General features: G+C 41.2%; 2 protein-coding genes across 4 annotated transcripts in view; both read left to right on the forward strand.

Annotated features, from left to right (window-relative positions):
* The first annotated feature begins 188 nt into the window (after positions 1-188).
* ZCCHC8 (zinc finger CCHC-type containing 8) lies at positions 189-11,608 on the forward strand. Of its 2 annotated transcripts, none has more exons than XM_021544620.2 (14): positions 189-375; positions 1,158-1,200; positions 1,829-1,903; positions 2,398-2,503; positions 3,151-3,228; positions 3,542-3,645; positions 4,917-4,982; positions 5,981-6,044; positions 6,158-6,300; positions 7,029-7,171; positions 7,882-7,997; positions 8,725-8,808; positions 9,282-9,396; positions 10,112-11,608. In XM_021544620.2, exons 1-14 carry the CDS (start codon positions 213-215, stop codon positions 10,906-10,908), a joined length of 2,097 nt encoding a protein of 698 aa, XP_021400295.2. In that variant the 5' UTR covers positions 189-212; the 3' UTR covers positions 10,909-11,608. The 2 variants fall into 2 exon arrangements, with proteins under 2 accessions (XP_021400295.2, XP_021400296.2); XM_021544621.2 differs by having other exon boundaries at positions 5,984-6,044.
* A 5,590-nt stretch (positions 11,609-17,198) lies between these two features.
* Positions 17,199-18,227, forward strand: part of CLIP1 (CAP-Gly domain containing linker protein 1) — a 59,904-nt gene continuing 58,875 nt past the window's right edge. For both annotated transcript variants that reach the window (XM_077787250.1, XM_077787249.1), the window contains exon 1: positions 17,199-17,300. The gene's annotated coding sequence lies outside the window, so the exon portion shown is untranslated. The remainder of the gene's footprint in view (positions 17,301-18,227) is intronic.

Below are 18,227 nucleotides of genomic sequence, written 5' to 3' on the forward strand. Positions count from 1 at the left end.
CGCCCTCCATTGAGGGTACGACAAGCGCTGCGGCGAGGCTGCCGCGCCGCCTACACCTCCCAGCGTGCACCGCGCGTCGCAGACCCCCGACTCGTGTGGTCCGGCGCCCCGATGCGCGCTGGGAGTTGTAGTCCGCGGCGTGCGTCGTCCCACCCGCCTCGCGTTTCCCGCCGCCCTTTGCCCCCCGCCCCGCCCTTCCTGCGGCGGCCAAGATGGCGGCGGAGGTGGACTTCGGGGACCGCGAGCTCTTCGGGCAGCTGGAGGGCGAGCCTGGGCCGCCCTCACCGCCCGCCCTGGAGGAGCCGGACCCGCTGCTGCAGCTCTACGAGCGGCTGCGCGACCGCGACGAGACGGTGCAGCGGCTGCGGGCGGAGAATATCCTGGCGGGAGAGGCAGGGCCCGCGCCGGGGCGGGGCAGGCGGGCTCGCCGCTGCTGCCCGTTCCCTTCCGGGCCAGCCGGTCCCGGCCCTCAGGGAGGCTCCGGCTTCTCCCCGGGGAGCGATCCCTCAGTCTCCGCCGGGGCCCGAAAGGGGAGAGAGCTGAGCTGGCCGTGAGGGGAGCTCCTGGTGCTCCCAGGCTTCCTCAGAGCACGTTTTCCATAGAAACTTTTATCCCCAGAGCGGCAGGGCCCGCCTCAGGCCCCGGGATGCGCGGCCGGCTGTTGAAACGGCTGTCGCTGAATCCTTGCCTTCTGCCTTTTAACTCAGCTACAGATCATTTAAAATAGTTGAATTGTGACAGGTCCCCTAAAGGCTTTTTGGGTTTGCCGCTGCAGCAGAGCGGAATCTGAAACGTGTTATGATTTATTTCCCATTTACAAGTACATGTATACCACAGTTACCTTTATTTTGGCGATGATCACAGATATTTTAAAAATAAAATACTATAAATCTGTTAATATAATCATTGCTGTATGAATGGCACTATTTCAACTGTCATAGCTAGGTCTCTTTTCATTTGTGTTTTTTTCTTTTTTCCAATTCATTGTGTTTCTCCAGCAACAGGAGGATTTTTAAATAAATCCCCTGTGCAGTGAAAGGGAAGGACTGAAACCCTATTTGTTGTTCTGTGAAATTCTTGTTCGGTGTTTCCTTGCTTGCTTTGCGTGTGGGTTTGTGTCTTCCAAAGAAAATCATAGTCCTTAACAATAAATTAACATCAGGAACTTAAAAGGAAACTGAGAATTCTGACCCGTCCTAGGTATGTTAATGCTGACTTGAAGCACTGTATGAATTATATAGAGAGAATATGTTTATTTATATTTTTATATAAATACAGTTTATCTAAGAGAAAAGCTGTCTGTGGGTAACAATCTGCCACATCTTGTTTCCATGTCCTAGTCCCTGCTCAGATGTTGGGCTTCTAAAATGACATTCCAGGTCCTGCAGTCTTTTGGAGTTGAATAGCAGGAACTCAGTTGATGTTGCTGTAACTTTTATTTATTTGTGTGTGTCTGTTTAATGACATACACTTGGTCTTCAGGGAAACACTTTTAATGTATAAGTTCAGCAGTGAGGAAAAAGTCCATTTAGTGGTTGAATGAATCTGTTAGAAGATTGTGTAAGTTTGTTGAAACTAGAATAGCAGGAAGAGAATTATGTTCATACAGAATTAAATATTTCTGTAGTGTGGGGGATGTTTTGTTCTCCTTCCACTTCACACCAACCTGCTTTGCTGAAGAGGATAATTTCTGTTTAAGAGAATAGGAACTTCTAAAAAATACAGATTTTATATTGACCAAGCCTTCCTCCCTCTGTGGGGTCCAGAGTGAGCTGTGATAAAACTGGTGGGGAATATTTACTGTACCCATTGTTCTGTGCTGTTCTAGTGGAATCTCAGTGGAAAACCCCAAAGTTGATGGACCTCTGTTGCAGATTTTATTTATGAACAATGTCATTACTAAGTAAGTATGAAAAAACAATCCTGACAGGAAATGGGGCCTTTTTTGTTTGTTTGTTTGGGTCTAACAGTGCTGTGCCCAACTTGTGGATGTAGTTTTTATTCAATAACATAAACTACTGAAGCTTGGTGGGGAGAAAGGATAATGGGCAGTATGACAAGAGTTCTGTTCATTAGTAATATCTGCTTTTACCATGAAAGAAAGGTGACTTCCAGGAACTTGGAGTGAGTCTGAGGAGCAACTTGAATTTCAGGAATGTTGTGGGTGCAATAGAAGAAATTAATCTTTCCCTGCCACTGGGCTGATTTTTTGCCACACTTGGGTGTTTTCGAATATCAGATTGCATTTGTATTAGTGAGGGTTGAGAGTGGGACAAAAAATAATTGGGTTTTCCCCTTTTCTAAGTTATTTAGTAAATTATAAATGCTTAAGAGAAGAGATCTCTGCTCTTTGTTTCAGCCTTGCTCATGGCTTCATCTCTCTCTACTTCATCCCAGGCGGTATCATCAAGAAATTGAAGATTTTATTTATAGTTTAGTTCAAAAATATGAAGAGCAGAAGAAAAGTGAACAAGAAAAATCACACTTGAATGCTAAGCCACAGGTACTTTAAAATTCAAATTGTTACAATATGCTGCTTGTCCATTTCTGTAATGAGAATATTGAAATACTGCACTGTTGAACAATGACAATAATCAAATCAAGTAGATGTCAAACAAGATGTTACAATTGTTTGTTCCAAAAAAATAGAAAGGAAAGATCCTTTCTGCCTGTGAAAATGCTTCTTGAAAATTGACCCTAGTGAAATTTCACTGAAAGAAAATGAATAAGTTTGTTTAAATAATTAAGAAGAAAGCTTGATGTATCTTCTTCTGATAGTGCTTGGCCCAACTCCAAGTATGTATAAGAAAACAACAGAATGTGAAAATTTACACTTTCTCCTCCTAGTTTAGAATTTCGATTCTTAACATTCACTTTGAGTGGAAGGGTAGAATGGCACATTTTTCTCCATATTTCCCTTAGCTGTTTTGATGAGAATGAAGATGTAATTATGCAGCTATTTCTCATTAGAGAAAGCCTTAGGAAGGAGCTGGGTCATGCTTTGGGCTGTGGAAAGCTTCATGACTGATGTGGATATCTCTGTCCTACTGTTGGAAAAGGACAGAAGCTGAACCCCACATTCTGTGCCTTTTACATCACTAATTCAGGTTGATTTAAATGAATTATTTTTATTTTTGCTTTTCCTGTCAGCCCTCCAGCATTGTTTTGGAAGAAGACTGTAAAGGAACCAGCTCAAGTTCTGCTAAAAAAGTGAAAGAAGCTTTTAGTGTAAGTTTTTGACTGTGCTCTTCCATGGTAGGTGTGACTCTTCATTCTCCACATTCAATGTACACTGCCACTGAAATAAGATCTAAGTGCTGTAATTACACTGAAAAATTAAATTAAATTCAGCATGTTTGGGCCACATCAGTGCAAAATAAATCTTACGTGTACAGGTTTGGGCTTGTATTAATTGTAAATTCTTACAGAATGGGGGAAAAAAACCTGGAAGTATTTCAAGCAGTATAAATTTATAGAAATGCTACCAGTCTCACCTAAATACTGACACATCTCTGACAATTCTCTGACTTTTTTTCTACAGGTTGTAGGAAGTGTTCTGTATTTTACCAATTTTTGTCTCGATAAACTGGGACAGCCTATTTTAAATGAGAATCCACAGCTGACAGAAGGATGGGAAATACCTAAGTATCCTGTTTGCTAAAACACCTTTCTTTTTCCGTTTGTCAAATCCAAAGAATTCCAGTGGGTAAATTGAACTCAAATTCTCTTCAGTGGATTGTGTGTTTCTAGCAAAACCATACCAGTCATTATAGATGGGATGATTTAATGAGTCATTAATGGCTTTTTTATTCAAAACAAATAAGTATTTTGATATAATTGACTTGCTGATTGCTATTCTGAGAGTGAATGCTTTATCCCCATAAATTCATCTTGTGAATTTAGGGCTTTCCTTGGCCAGTCCCTAATCAGGTTTGGAATGACAGCTTGTTGCAGATTGAATAAATATTCTCCCTCCATAAAATCCACTCTCTGGGAGAAGAAAAGGGTTTGGGAAACTCAAACATGCTGTAAAATGCTTTTTTTGCAAATGTAGGGGCTAGAGGGGAAGTTTTTTATTAAAATTTAATTATGGTATGCTCTTAACATGCATCCATTTTAAAGTTGGTTCTTCATTGTTTATTAAAGCCAATGTTTGAAAAGTGGAATTGAGGGAAATGCTGAAGAAGCTGGAAAACGTTGAAATGTTTTTTAATACTGATATCTTTCACGACAATAGAAATTGGACAAGAAATTTCTCAAGTAATATCATTCCCCCCTGGTTTCCAGTATTGCTTCAGTCCTGGAAAGACTCAGGACAAGAAGCAATTTCAGAGTTCATTTCTGCAAGGTCATGTCAGTGTTAGAAAGTTATTTATATATGAAATGTACAATTTCTATAAATTGCAAATTTACAATCTCCCAACCTCTGGGTGGGGAAGTAGATGCCTAACGGGAATTTCTCTTTAAATGCCATGTTATGTTAAGTGTGGCTGAAGTGATTCTGTGTGAAATGGTTCATCAGGCACTGGCTTCTAAACCACCAGAGTACTGCTCTCAGTGAACCTGTCATTTTGAAACTCTATCAAAGTGTGGTTTAATAAGATTACTGTGAAACATTTCAGAATTGCTATTTGGAAATTTCTAACTGTAAACAAGAGGGTTATAGGTTTAGCAAGTGCTGATAAAGTATTGGGTAGAAATTTGGAGGAGGAAACAGCATAAGCTCATCTTAGCAAATAATTTATAGTAGATACCATTTTATAGTTCATACTCAGGATTTCATATCAAAGACCCATCTGTAACTTAATGCAGATGAGTCAGTGTTCTGTTCAAAGCACTATTAAGTTTTCATTGGTATTTTAAACAATATTGAAATTTTGCTTCATCCAGTAGCAGTTCCTTATTGAAATCTAAAGATATCAGCAAGTTTTCAGCCAGATTCTCTCCCTAGATGGACAAGAAATACAAGTAAAACCCAAAAGGTTTGTATTATTCTTAAATGTAAAGTTTTGAGCTGAAAAGTTCAGATGCACTCTGTGATTATTACCCAGTTAATAAACCCTTGGACATGCTTGAGCAATATTTAAATTTAAATTAAATAAGCTAGAGCTGATGGTTGCAGTCAATGAATCTGTCTTTCTATTGAGTTTCTTTAGGAAGAGCCTAAAGTCAGTGTGTGAAAACTTTCTGAATTTTTATACTTAGTTCTTCTGTTTCTGGTCTTTTTAGTGCTTGGTTTGTCATCCTTGCACTGGTGTTATGTCATGGTTACTGTTCAGTAGAACAACTTCTGTCTGACTTATTTGATAGACTTTTAAGACAGACTGATCTGAGAGTTGATGGTGTAGTTTTTATGGGAGGTCAGAAGTGAAGGGAATTCAATTTCCAGCTGGAGTTACCTTGGACTTGTGCCACACTTTTTGTCTCCACTTCTGATTCCCATCCTAATTCAGTAAAAATGAATGTTCAGAAAATAAATCTTCCTCTAAAATCTTGGTATTCCACCACAGTAATATTGCAAATGTTTCCTGCCATAGTGTGAATTTACAAGGAAGATTTAAGTTGAAGCCAGCTGCAGTTCCATTCCAGGTTTTCAGTGCAGTTTCACAAAATGAATTACTTGAAACTTTGGGCCAGACTTTCCAGAGAAATAGTTGTGCTCTGCTGTTGGTTTGTACTGGTGGCTGATTCCCAGTATTGTGGAAGGGATCAGGCCTCTGATGATACCATTTCCTATTTCCCTCTGCCCTTTCCTCATTTCCCACGTTCTCCTTGGCACTGTGAAATCAGCAATATTCTCTATTTAAGGATTGATATGAGTTTAAAAGAAGCAGAAGACAGCACATGACATCAGCAGTCATTGCTTTTGGTTTTGTTTTTCTTAAGTCTAAACCTTAAAATCTATCAAGAATGAAAATAATTAGGTGTATTTAACATTGCAAAGTTGTTTTCAGATCTAATTTGTTGTTCATTTTTCAAGCAGGCCCAAACCTCATTGTTTCAATTGTGGTTCTGAAGACCATCAAATGAAGGACTGCCCAAAGGTAAAGTCACCAGTATTCCAAAGACTGCTGCTCTCCAAGCGTTGTGTTGGGTGAAGGAGTGCATAAATTGTAAGTTGTCCAATTCTAAACTTCCCCATTGTATTATCTTTAAGCCACGAAATGCAGCTCGAATAAATGAGAAGAGAAAGGAGTTTTTGGAAGCTTGTGGTGATTCGAGCAATCAGAATTTTCAGCAGCGTTACCATGCAGAAGAAGTAGAAGAGAGGTTTGGAAAATTTAAGCCAGGAGTAATTAGGTATCTCTTTTCTTTCCATTTTATTTTCTGGAATACTTCTTCTGCCTTTGGAGTGGCAGATTTTAATTGCTAGAATTTATTAAGTCTACCTGCAGCTCTTAACTATGAGTGTATTATGTTAAAATTTGCTAAATAGAATTTAAATAGACGTATCTTTCAAATGAAAACTCACTGCTAGCTTGACAGTCTTACCCTTTTTCTATTGCAGGGTGATAAATATTACTCTTTGACTTCTCAAATTGCCAGTTTATTATGTTCCTACTAAAAATGTATTCAGAAGTCTGCAAATATTGAGCTTTGAGTGTCTTCCTCTCTCTTCAAAATGTTCAGAGAAACCATAGTAGGCAGTCATTTGTATTGTGTATATAGTATAGTATTGTGTGGCAGTCTCCAAAAAAATCACCAGTAAGTTCAGTGTCAAGGTCCACCCTTCCTGTTGATAGCTGCAGTCAAGGCCATGAGTCAGAAGTAGTAGGTCAAGTATGTTATTCGTGGTGTAGAATTAAATCTAATGAAGTGTTTAAGCATATCCGCAAGGCAAAAAGTTATATTTAATATCAGAGCTGATTTGCATTTATATCTGGGGTGGAAATGCAGCACACGTTGAGCTACAACTGAGCTATTTTACCTTGACAGCTGAAAACTCCACAGAATATTCATGACCTTTTTCACCAATGAAGGGATTTTTCTGGGTGACATTTTGTTTTCTTGTTGTTTTTTTAACTTAGTGGGGTCCTCCAGGATGCCCTTGGTGTGACAGCCAAGAGCCTGCCCCCGTTCATTTACCGCATGCGGCAGCTGGGTTATCCCCCGGGCTGGCTCAAGGAGGCCGAAATGGAGCACTCAGGACTGGCTCTGTATGATGGCAAAGGTGAGAAATGTGGGGCTGGGATGCAGCTTTGCTATGAGGCTGTGTGCTGGCTGCATCCTCCTCAGGAGATAATAAAGCAACTGGTTTGTAAACCTTCATCTTCCTCGTGGAAGGGCGAGAAAGTTGTAAATCAAATTGTTTTATTCATGTAAAAATACACCTTTTTATCAGCTGAGATGTAACAATGAAAGAAAAAAAAACAAATTCCATAATGGTTGTGTTGCAAAGATGGGAAAGTGTTAGTGGGATTTCACTATTAGAACCTGGAGTTGTGTGAAACTGCAAGACTTGCAAATCTCTTCTTTTCCAATTTCCTCTCCCTTTTTCTCTTACATTTTGTGAAAGAAGCCATAGTCCTCAATAAATTACTCTTACACAGGAACAAAACCACCAGCAAGAAAACAATACATTTCTTGGAACATAACTTAAGTAATTTACCAGCTTTTTGCTAATGGCCATTATTTATGCTGCATCTCACAATAGTCCTGATGCCAAATTCTGAGGGTAGCAATGGTACATGAAGAGCAGTTGTGTAGGAATACCAAGGGAGGTTTCATACGTGTATCTGATGGATTTGGTTACTGTTCCTGCCTCTCTGGATTTCAAAACCTTCTATCAATACTTACATTCCAAACTCCTGTTCTTAAATCTTGTGGATTTTTTCAGTGGTGTTTTTAATTAACATCAATAATAATTATATTCCATTATAGGTGAAGCTGAAGCAGAAGGTGAGGGCTCTCCTAAGCCCAAACGTATCACTTATGATGTGTCTAAGTTGATAAATTATCCAGGCTTTAATATATCCACTCCCAGTGGGATCCCAGATGTAAGTAGCTGTTCTCTGCCTTCTAAACAACGAGCTGAGGGACAGGAATTGCTTTTAGCCAAGAGTTAATGTTTTGTATCTGCATCTGACAATTCCCTTTTAAGAGTCTCTTCTTTTTAAGCCTTTGCTTTGGGGCTGGGGGTTGTAATTAATGTGACAACTGATACTTGTCATGATTCTTGTGCTAGGGTCTGACCGTGCTTCTGTGGGCATTATTTCCATTATGAGACCAACAGGAGCCTGGAAGGATAGTTTGATATTTTTTAAACACAAAGCTTCACACACGAATGGCTGTTTTTTCCATACATGTAAATTTTCTGACTGTTCTTGGAATATGAAAATCACTGTGGATGTTTCCATAATTATAATTTGATAAGAAAAAATTACATCAGACCAGTCAGTGCACAACTTCTGCAAAGCTCTGTAACAACTGGAATTAAACAAGTCATAGCAGAAGAGCCACATAGTGGGTGCCCTCTTAAGCACAAAGCACACAAAAAATCTCCTGTGGGTGCTGCACTTTTATCTTGAAAAGCATTTTAACCTCCTGTCAGTGAATTCCATCACAGCTCTGAAAGGAGCACTTGTGCATTTGCACCTTTACATTTGCCCATTTAGTGGCCTTCAAATGTGTTTTTTCATTCAGTGTTATTAACCAAAGTTCTGTTATTAACTAATCATATGCACCATTAGTTCTCATTTCTTTTTTTTTTTCTTTTTGCTGTAGGAGTGGCAGATGTTTGGTTCCATCCCCATGCAGCCATCTCAACAGAAGGATGTTTTTGCTCACTACCTTTCTAATTATCAGGAGGTAAATATATCTCCTTGTTATTAAAAAAAAGTGTTGTCTTTTAGTTAGTGTAAGTCATGAAGATTTCTTGCTTGTATCTTCTTTCTTCACAAGGGGACAGACTTTTTATTGACACTAGTGAGGGTGAAATCCTCATCTGGCTTATCTGTTTTAACAAAAAATGGCTTCATGTTTAAAATTAATATCATTATTTCTCTTAATATAAGCAGATCCCAGTTGTGCAATGATTTGTAAGCAGTTTGGAAAAAAATTGCTATGAATTTACACAGCCTGCAAGTTCCAGACTCCCCTAATAAATGAGAAGCCTGGTTTCCATGGCCATGGAATCCCTCAAATGTCAATTACTATTTACACACTGGGTCACCAAATGATTGCATAGTTTAAAAATTGCTATAATTCTTACAGCTGGAAACGTTACCCTGTAGAGGATAATACTAATTCTTTTTGGTTTTGTAAATAATTTCTCTGTGCAGCCAAATCCAAAATCCAGCAGCAAAAGGGCTGCACCTCAGTCAAAGTCTCGTCATTCCAAACGACCAAGAGATGACACTTCAGAGATAGCAGCAGCTGACATGGACCTGGACTCTGGTAAAGTCACTCTGATTTTTGTTTTCCTAGTTTGAACTTTTATTTTCAAAATAATTTGCTCTGAATTGAAGTGTGAGAGTTAGAAGCCAACGTGTCAATATTTTGGTGGTAGTTAAAGGCAGTGTTGACAGAGGCCAGCAGTGTCCTACTGCAGTGGCATTTGCTGTGACTGTCACTGTGATTTTTATGTCTTCTGGTACCAAGCAGGAGATTTCAGTTGTGCTCAGATCAATTGCAATGTTATGTTAAAAATTCTGATCTCTTTACTTCAGGAGCATCCTAAAGAAACTTCTTTTAAGCCCCCTAGATCCCTAAATATTTGGATGAAAGAACATATATTTGCAAGCTTACAGCTTCTTAAAAATGAGGCAGGCTTAAAGGAGTATTCAGTGTTAAGTGTTCGAACAGCTGGAGAAACTTCTGGCTTTCATTTCAAAATCTGCCATGAGGAATCCTTCGATGTGTCTCAGTGTGGAATGAGTTTGTTCTTAATACCTTCAAGAGTAATTTTTTTCCCTTGAATGGCTGACAGAGATAAAATCCCAAAAAATCATAGTTTCGGTGGATATGAAAACCCTCACAAAGTTTGTTCTGTCTTAGCTGAAAACTAAGGATGAGAAGACATAAATCTGGCAGTTGATCAGAACATTGCCACTTTGAATCTTGTCCTGATCAGATTTCAGGTTCTAAAAAGTGTCTTTTAATCTCTTTCTAGATCTGGAAGGAGCACAGAGATCTCAAACTCCCAACAGTTTTCAGTTCCAACCTCCGCTGCCACCTGGATCTCCATCCATGTCCACTCCTCCACCTGTGCCACGAGGAACACCCCCAGTCACACCCCCTCAGCCTTCCACACCCACCCACTCTCCCCTCCCCAGGACTACTCCACCACCAAACAATGACAGTCCTCAGCCCAAAATAGTGGACTCGGTGATGGATGAGGATACACTGACCCTGGAGGAGCTGGAGGAGCAGCAGAGGTTAATCTGGGCAGCGCTGGAGCAGGCAGAGAGCACAAACAGTGACTCTGATATTCCTGTTGACACACCTTTAACTGGGAATTCCCTTACATCATCACCAGCCAGGAATGAAGCAGATCTCGTTGCAGAAGTCAGGTCACCTGAGAAAGTGATCTCAGTGGAAACCGAGTTTGCTGATATCAGTGAGCAGATCCCAGAAAATGAACATTCTCTAACCAGTCCCAATCCAGAGGACAGTTTGCTTGACTTAAAGGAAAATTCTGATAATGCAGGTTCTGAAGGCCTGCTGGATGACACCCTGCCTGCTGCCAACCCTGAGGTTAATGAGGGGGAAAACACAGCTGGTAATAAAGTGCCCACAAGCACTGGATCATCTGTGAAAAAAACTGGACTTGTTCCTGACATGAGCAAGTTTGCTGCAGGCATTACACCATTTGAATTTGAAAATATGGCGGAATCAACTGGGGTTTATCTACGGATCAGAAGCCTGTTAAAAAATTCCCCAAGAAACCAGCAAAAGAAAAAGACTTAAATCTTAACTGGTCTTTTGTTTTCTTATATCCAAATCCCTTCCGTTTCCCCACCAGATTCACAAACTCAGATAACCTCCCTCATCTTATGGAAAAGAGAAAATCTTGACAAATACAGGTCTGCCCTATTCTTCCTTGGTATTGAAGTCAGTGCAGGTTTCCATCTTGACCAGGACCACCAATGCAGCCAGAAAATATAGAATTTTCTCAAATTGCATGCTTCCACTAAGGAGTAACAGGACTGGTAATTTGTTAAGACCATTTTATTTGCCAATACTCGAGACTCTAAAATGCAGAGTTTGTGGTTTGGTGTTCATTATTTTGGCTAAAATTTATATTGTCCTTGAGTTTCAGGTGGATTGGTGATTTTTTAAATATCTGTCCTTTGTACAATAATCTACACTTTATACATTTTGCTAATTATCCTGTAGATAAGTTTAATATATTCTGAATGTTTTTAAAAAGATCTGATGTTAAGATTTCCCACATCAAAGTCCTGGCAATTGGAAGAAAATAATTGGGGATTACAGTGCTATTTTCACCATTTCAAGTATTTTTATAAATTATTTATGTGGGTCTGTTTTAATTGCCACTGTATCTTTTGTAGCATTGTCCTTCATGTAAACTTGCTGTACAGACATACTCGTGATTGTCTACAGAGGTTTAATAAACGAGCTTTTAGCTAAAGAGCTTTTAATTAGACTGCTAAAGCAGCAAAATGCTGGTTTTTGAAAATCAGCTTCTGAAGAAAATTGGGAAAACAAGCTGAGCAAAATGCAGATGAGTGTAGTGAAATGTTTTAGGAAGGGCCACAACTGTTTGCTTCATGTTTTCTTAATCAAGAAACTGTTAAAATTCTCTTAGCTGCCAGAACCTTGCCATACCATTCATTTACCATAATCTGAAGAGCTGCCCACTTCTGAATGTTTAGAAATGTTATAATCATGCTGATTAATTGTTCTAACACTTTTTTCCCTTCTTGTCTCGAGAGGAACCTGTGGCTGAAGTGACAGCACATTGTTCAGTTGCCAAGAGAGGGAGCACTAGATCAGTGTAAGCATTTATCCTTCCAGAAATGCAGGAAAAGTCTCCCCAGCCAAGTGTAAAGCAGAGTAAACCAAAGCATTTTCAAGTATCTAACAAAAAACTTCTGAAAGGGAATGTCTGTAAGATAATGTTAGAGAGTGAACTTAATTCTTTCAAATTCTCAGCTTTGCAGTTAGTACATATTGCCCAAATATCTTTAATGACATTGGTACACTCTGCATTTGAATCTCAATGAGAACCCCAGGGTTTTTGCAGTTAAAGCCTTTATTTATTTTTCTTTTTTTTTCTCCCTAAACTTTACAGGAAGGCAAAACCAAAGCACCTTTATATGTGAATTCTGAGAGGCCGAAAAATCTTTTTTGCAGCATAGTTGAGTTTATTTGGTTGCACTTGGAAAGCAAGTCAAGGTAAATGTTCATCATATGTTCTAAAATGAATGGCTTTTTCCTTTCTAGTTTATAGGAAAAATAGTATTTTTATAACAGGAGTGAACAACAAAATAATGTGCCGTTTCCACCTTCTACACACATCTAAAGAAAGCTCTGTTGGGAAGCATATGGAGGTCTGGAACTTTTTCCTCCTTCTTCTCCTGTGGATTTAAAAGCCAGTAATGACAGTTTCCAGGAGCCTTTGTGTGCTGCCTCATTGCCACGTGGATGATACAGGGATGCAGGGCAGGAGGTGATGATTGCCAGTGCAACTTCTGGGTGTGTTGTGCTGCTCATATTTTTGAAACATGCAGTTCTCTCACCACACCTTAAAGATCTGGTTTTAATGGCTCTTAGGAAATGCTGCTGCTTGAGTAGGACATGCAGCCTAAACTAAAGGAGTGCTTGTGGTTTCTGTGAGCAAGGCAGAAGATAAAAATCATCTTTATGTGCTTAGAACCTTTCAGTGCTCTGTATGGTCCATTCTCAATCACCCTTCCACATAATTAATTGGTCACAACAGATAAGCAAAACAGTTGTGTCTGAAGTATTTTCATGTGTTCTTCTTTTGTCTTTCAAACTGCAGTGTTATAATTGTTTCTGTAATGCTTATTTTTTTTCTTAAAATAATATTTTTGTGATATGTTTTTATCTCAGTAAAGCAGGCAGTGACTGTTTAATTTCTGGGTTTTATTTTAGTAATTTAATTTCAAATAAGGATAAATGATACAAAATTCTCTGAGAGCACTCAGAGGTATCTTTTTAATTATTCTTTCAAATCTTTTTGGAATTCTCCTTTCTTTGGAGGTCACAGTCAGCATGGATGGTGCAGTGAGAAAACTGAACCAGTAAGTAAAACTCCTGTATTTACCTCTGTTGTAAGACACAGTTAATTAGGGATGTGGAGTTATCTCTGCTGCTTCTCATTATGAGGAATTCATTCATCTGCATCTTTTAGCTATTTATCTATAATTCACTGTTCTATCAAGTGCTGCATATTGTTGCACTGAAGATGCTTGTAATTTGTGAGGTTTTTAATCTGTCAGCTGTAACTACTCAAATGGGTTTTGTATATTGAAACTGCAATCAGATCACACTCTTAAATCCCAAGGAAAAGCTGAATAGGAAAGTATTTTGGGTCCTTTTAAGTGCCATTCCCATGGTGATGGGTGTGGCATAATAACCTAGATTAGAGCTCACTGAAATGAATGAGTAATAAAATCTGTAATGAGGTGGGTATAGCATGAGCAGGCATCACTCAAATTTTCCCACAGACTCCTGTTGGCATAGTCCTCCTGTTTATTTACAGCACTTGGAACACCAAAAATATTTTTAAATGCTCATGCACGTCTAAAAAATCAAATCTCTGCAAAATATTCTGAGCATCAGATGGGAAGCTGTGTCTTCAAAAGATCCAAATTTCTGACTCTAAATTTTTATAACCCAATTCACAGCACTCAAAACGTCAAGAGAAGAGAAATAGCTGAGATTCTAGAAGATATCTGAAAGATGTGGTAGCTGCTAAAAATAATTATTTCACTGCAAGCTCTGTGAGGCAGCATAGCTGGGAAAAAAAAAAAAAGAGAAATGAAGAGGAGGAAAAAGCTCCAGTATAATCCAAGTGTTTCAGTTGCCATGGAACCCCGTAGCACCTTCATTCTGTGCCATGGCTGCGCTGCCCCTGGGAAGGGAATGCCACTGAAGATTGATGCTGTTCCTAAGAATACAGTGCAGAGTCATTGCTACATTTTGGGGGGTGGGAGGGGATGAGTCAGAGAGAATTGGTCGTGATTCCTGGAGTAACTTTTAGAAAACAGGATGGATTTAATAAGTGGTAATTACCGTGTGACAATTGGACACTTCCTAGGCTTCAGACAACTACAGCAGCAGAGATGTTACATAAGATTATTTGCAACATGTGTTTAGTTGTCACCCATGAATGAATGAACATTTATTTACCCTTTCTTTAGAATTCAGCACTCAATAGGAAAAAAAATCCTTCTGCTTTGCTTCGCTGTAGGTGAGAATTCAGATTTTGTTGCTATTTACATAAGTGCTAGAATGATTTGCATCTTTATTAATAGACTGGTTCCTCAGTTATCAGGGAAATGAAACACTCATCAAGAGGAACATTACTGTTAATTTAAGTATCTTGTTTAAACCAGAATGCAGAAAGGATTCTTTTTTAATTTGTTCAAATTGTTTTACCCATGTTAGAGTAGAACAAATAAAGTAAAATTGGATGAAAGCTTGTCTTGAGTAGCTCACCAAAGAACATGGGTTTGTAGAGCTTTTCCTTTTATGTCTGCTGGGTAGTCTGGCTGACCTGGGGAAGGGAAGCAGTAAGTACATTAGCAGTGAAAAGCCTTCTTGCAGCCTTTACAGAAAATAAACTACAGAAAACAGTAGTGCAAGTGCTGGGATTTTTGAAGCAGTACTTCTGAGATTAAAAAAAAAAAGCAATTAGCTGCCTTTTCTGTAGCAGATGTGACCATCAGTTCTGTATAGGAATTGCCAGATGTGCATATTGAGGAGATAATTCAGATGGAAAAAAAGTTCTCATACTTGGGTGAATACATCCCATTGAATAGAAAAATGGATTTCTTCTGTAGAAAGATCCTTACATTCAGTTCTTCAAGGACAACATTTTTGCTCGTTAGAAAGCTTCAACAACCTTGTAGCCTTCACAAATCTGAAGAAGGGCAGAAACAACTGCAACTGGTGTTCCCACATTATTGAGAATTCTAATTTTAAAGTGAGCCTTGTACTTGTGGTCAGGATGCCAGTAGTTATGTTGGCATCCTGAATTTCCCTGGAGCATCCAGCAATTCCTGTTCTCATGGAGTTACGAAAATGCCTATATATTGTTTATTGACTGATCTGATCATGCAGATCAGAAAACAGCCACCAGGACTGGAATCAAAGATATTCTGGCTTTCAATCATATCTAATCCTGTAGAGGAATGTGGTTTATAGTACCAAGATCTTTTATTACAATAATTCCTATAAATTGGCTGTGCCCTATGGGTGCAGACTGGTTCACAGAGGCTGTCATCCATTTCCAGGTGGCATGAACTGAAGTTACAGTTGCTCCAAAGCTACATTTTCATAGTATGAAGTTGATTCTGGTCAAAGAATGGATAACAAACTCTCTTTTTCTCCTACAGGACTATTGGATCTTGAAGCTGAGCCTGTTCAGTAGGAAATTACTGGAAGAAACAGTGGTACATTCCCTTGATCTGTGTGACATTCTCAATACTTGCCTTAGTCCAGGACATTTTTATCATAATCTTGTAAGGGAGTGAAGCAAACTATTTACAGCTTTAAACATTTTATCAATTATTTCTCCACTGTTACTGTTCCCAAATGATGACAAGTTCTACATTAGTAGCACAAAGTTGGAACTTCTAGTTTTCATCGTTTAGCTGTCTTGTCGTTGCTGTGCTGTGTCCTAGATTCATCAGTCTGATATTGCCTATACAATTTTAATGCTGTGCACTGAACTGCAACCATTTGAGATGGACTTACACAGTGGCAAATTAACTGAGAGACAAAACATCAAATTAATGATGGAGAATGATAGATACACTTAGAGAAAAACCCATTTTATGTTAGCATCAGATCAGTACAGAAAGCTCAAATCTTCACCACCAGAAAGAAGCGCAGAGGTTCACTGCAGCTCTCAAGCCAGCAGATATTTTAGGCAAGTGTTCTGTAAAGTTAGTGCAACTCTCCAGTTTCTACCTTTATTGCATTTTTTGTAGGATTATTTCCATAGCTAGGGGCTGCAGGGTCATTTTTTTAAAAAAGCAATCCTTTGCTGGCTCTGCACTTCTGAATACAACCCAGTGTTTAAATCCTGAAGTCCTTATTCAGTGAAACTTCTATCAAATTTTGCAGGGAGAAAGAGGGATGGCTGTACATGAATTCAAATTCTGTTTCACCATATAATGGCCATGGAAAGAGATTGTGTTTAATGTTTAGGAAGTTAAATTCTTACAAACATTGCTAAATGCTGACATAGTTGAAACCTTTTATTTGGGGGAGTGCATCACACCATTTTGTGCTTTACCGTGCTGGATTAATGCCAAAGAACGAAGCCAAAATGAAACACAAATTGCAATCAGTCCCCAGCAATGGAACTGCTTTCTCATCACCCTTTTGTTCGAATGGCATCATGCAGAAACCCAACAAGCTATGAGACTTCAAACTGAGGTTTGCTTTGTGAGGAATTCAGCGGTGATGGGCCAGCTCTGGCTGGGCTCTGCTGCCTGTTTGTTAGAAGGGAAGAAGTGGAGCAAAGCTGTTTGATTCAGCCTTGAAAATCGGTATTAAATTGTTGATGGTGGCACTGGGGCTGCTGCTCCAGCTGTTTAAACTTTAGCAGTGGGATAACGCCAGCTTCCAATGTGTTGCTTCACAAACACAATGAAAATAAAAATACCCAGTACTTTGGGATAATAAATTTCTGCATGATGAATTTCTGGGCATCAGGACAAAAGGAAAATGGAGCGAAGCAGCAGACAGTGAAGTTATTCACCCACTAGAGCGATGCGCTTCACACCTCCCCGTCTGTGCCCACCCTCTCCCCCTCCCACCCAGCCGGGCTGTGCCGCAGCGGCGGCTCCGGGACCACCGGGCTCGCCCCGAGCCGGGGCACAGCCGCTCCCTCCCGCGAGCTGCCGCGGGGCGAACAAAGCGGGGGGCGGACAAAGAGAGAGGAGGGGGCGCGGGGAGCGCGGGGGCACCGCCGGTGCCGCCGCCGCTGGTGCAGTCCCCGCCCCGGCGGGCGCAGACGTTGCGCCCGCCCCGCTCCGCCTCCTGCGAGCCGGGGCGGCGCCGCTGCAGAGGGGCCGCGGGAGCAGCAGCGGGAGCAGCAGCCGGAGGAGGCGGCCGGAGCTGCGCCGGCGGCGGGGCCGGTGAGGTGGCGGGGCAGGAGGGGGGGCCGCCCTGAGGAGCGCGCGGAGCGGCGGCCGAGCCTGAGGGCGGCGGGAGCCGCGCCCGCCGCCTCCCGCCTCGGGGCCTCCGCGCTTCCCGTCCGGCCGCCGCGCTGGGCGGGTCTGAGGGCGCGGGGGTCGGCGCCGAGGGGCCGTGAGGGGCGGCGGCGCCGTGAGGGGCGGCGGCGCCGTGAGGGCTGTTAGCGGCCGCCGCACGTGCTGCCCGCGGGCCCGGCCGAGCCCCGGCAGGACGCGGAGCAGCGGCGGGACGGGCTCGTCCCCCTCAGCCTCCGGGGAGCTTGTCCGGAGCGGGGACGCGAAGGTTGGAGCGCAGCCTCTGCTCCAGTCTCTTCCCGGGGAAGCTGCGGCGCTGCGCTGGGTTAGTGGTGGCTTGAGCGGCTGATTCTGAGGGAAGAGGTCTGGGTAGTCCTTGCATTCCTCGGTTAGTGCTGATCCGCAATTCCCTGCATCCTGCATTTACATACGGATATTTTATTAATAATCTACCTTGGCGTTTTTGGATTTGTTTTTTATGGCCGCTCCCCATCCTCGCGTTGTTCCCAGGTGAGCTGCTCTGGCATCCCCTCAGGTGGCTCGGCAGAGTTTGCTGCCATGTTCTGGGCACTGTCAGGGCTGCGGGATTCCCAGGCACAGGGCTGCTCCAGGCCCCTCCTGTTCCCGCTATGGTGCTGTACCTCAGGCCATGCAGTGCTCCCTTTTCTGTGCCATAGCTGTCATGGGGCACAAGGTAATTGCTGCTGTTACTCACAGGGTAATGTGGCTCCTGCTGCATAAAAAAAATCAGGAGTTAGTTTTCCCTTTCATCTTCGTGTTGATTCCGTGCTTTAAATAATTTTAAGAAATATAAACAAACAAAAGCCAACACCAAAGAAATTTTCCAAAATAGAG

This window comes from Lonchura striata, chromosome 18 (assembly GCF_046129695.1).
Source record: "Lonchura striata isolate bLonStr1 chromosome 18, bLonStr1.mat, whole genome shotgun sequence".
Classification (NCBI taxonomy): domain Eukaryota; kingdom Metazoa; phylum Chordata; class Aves; order Passeriformes; family Estrildidae; genus Lonchura; species Lonchura striata.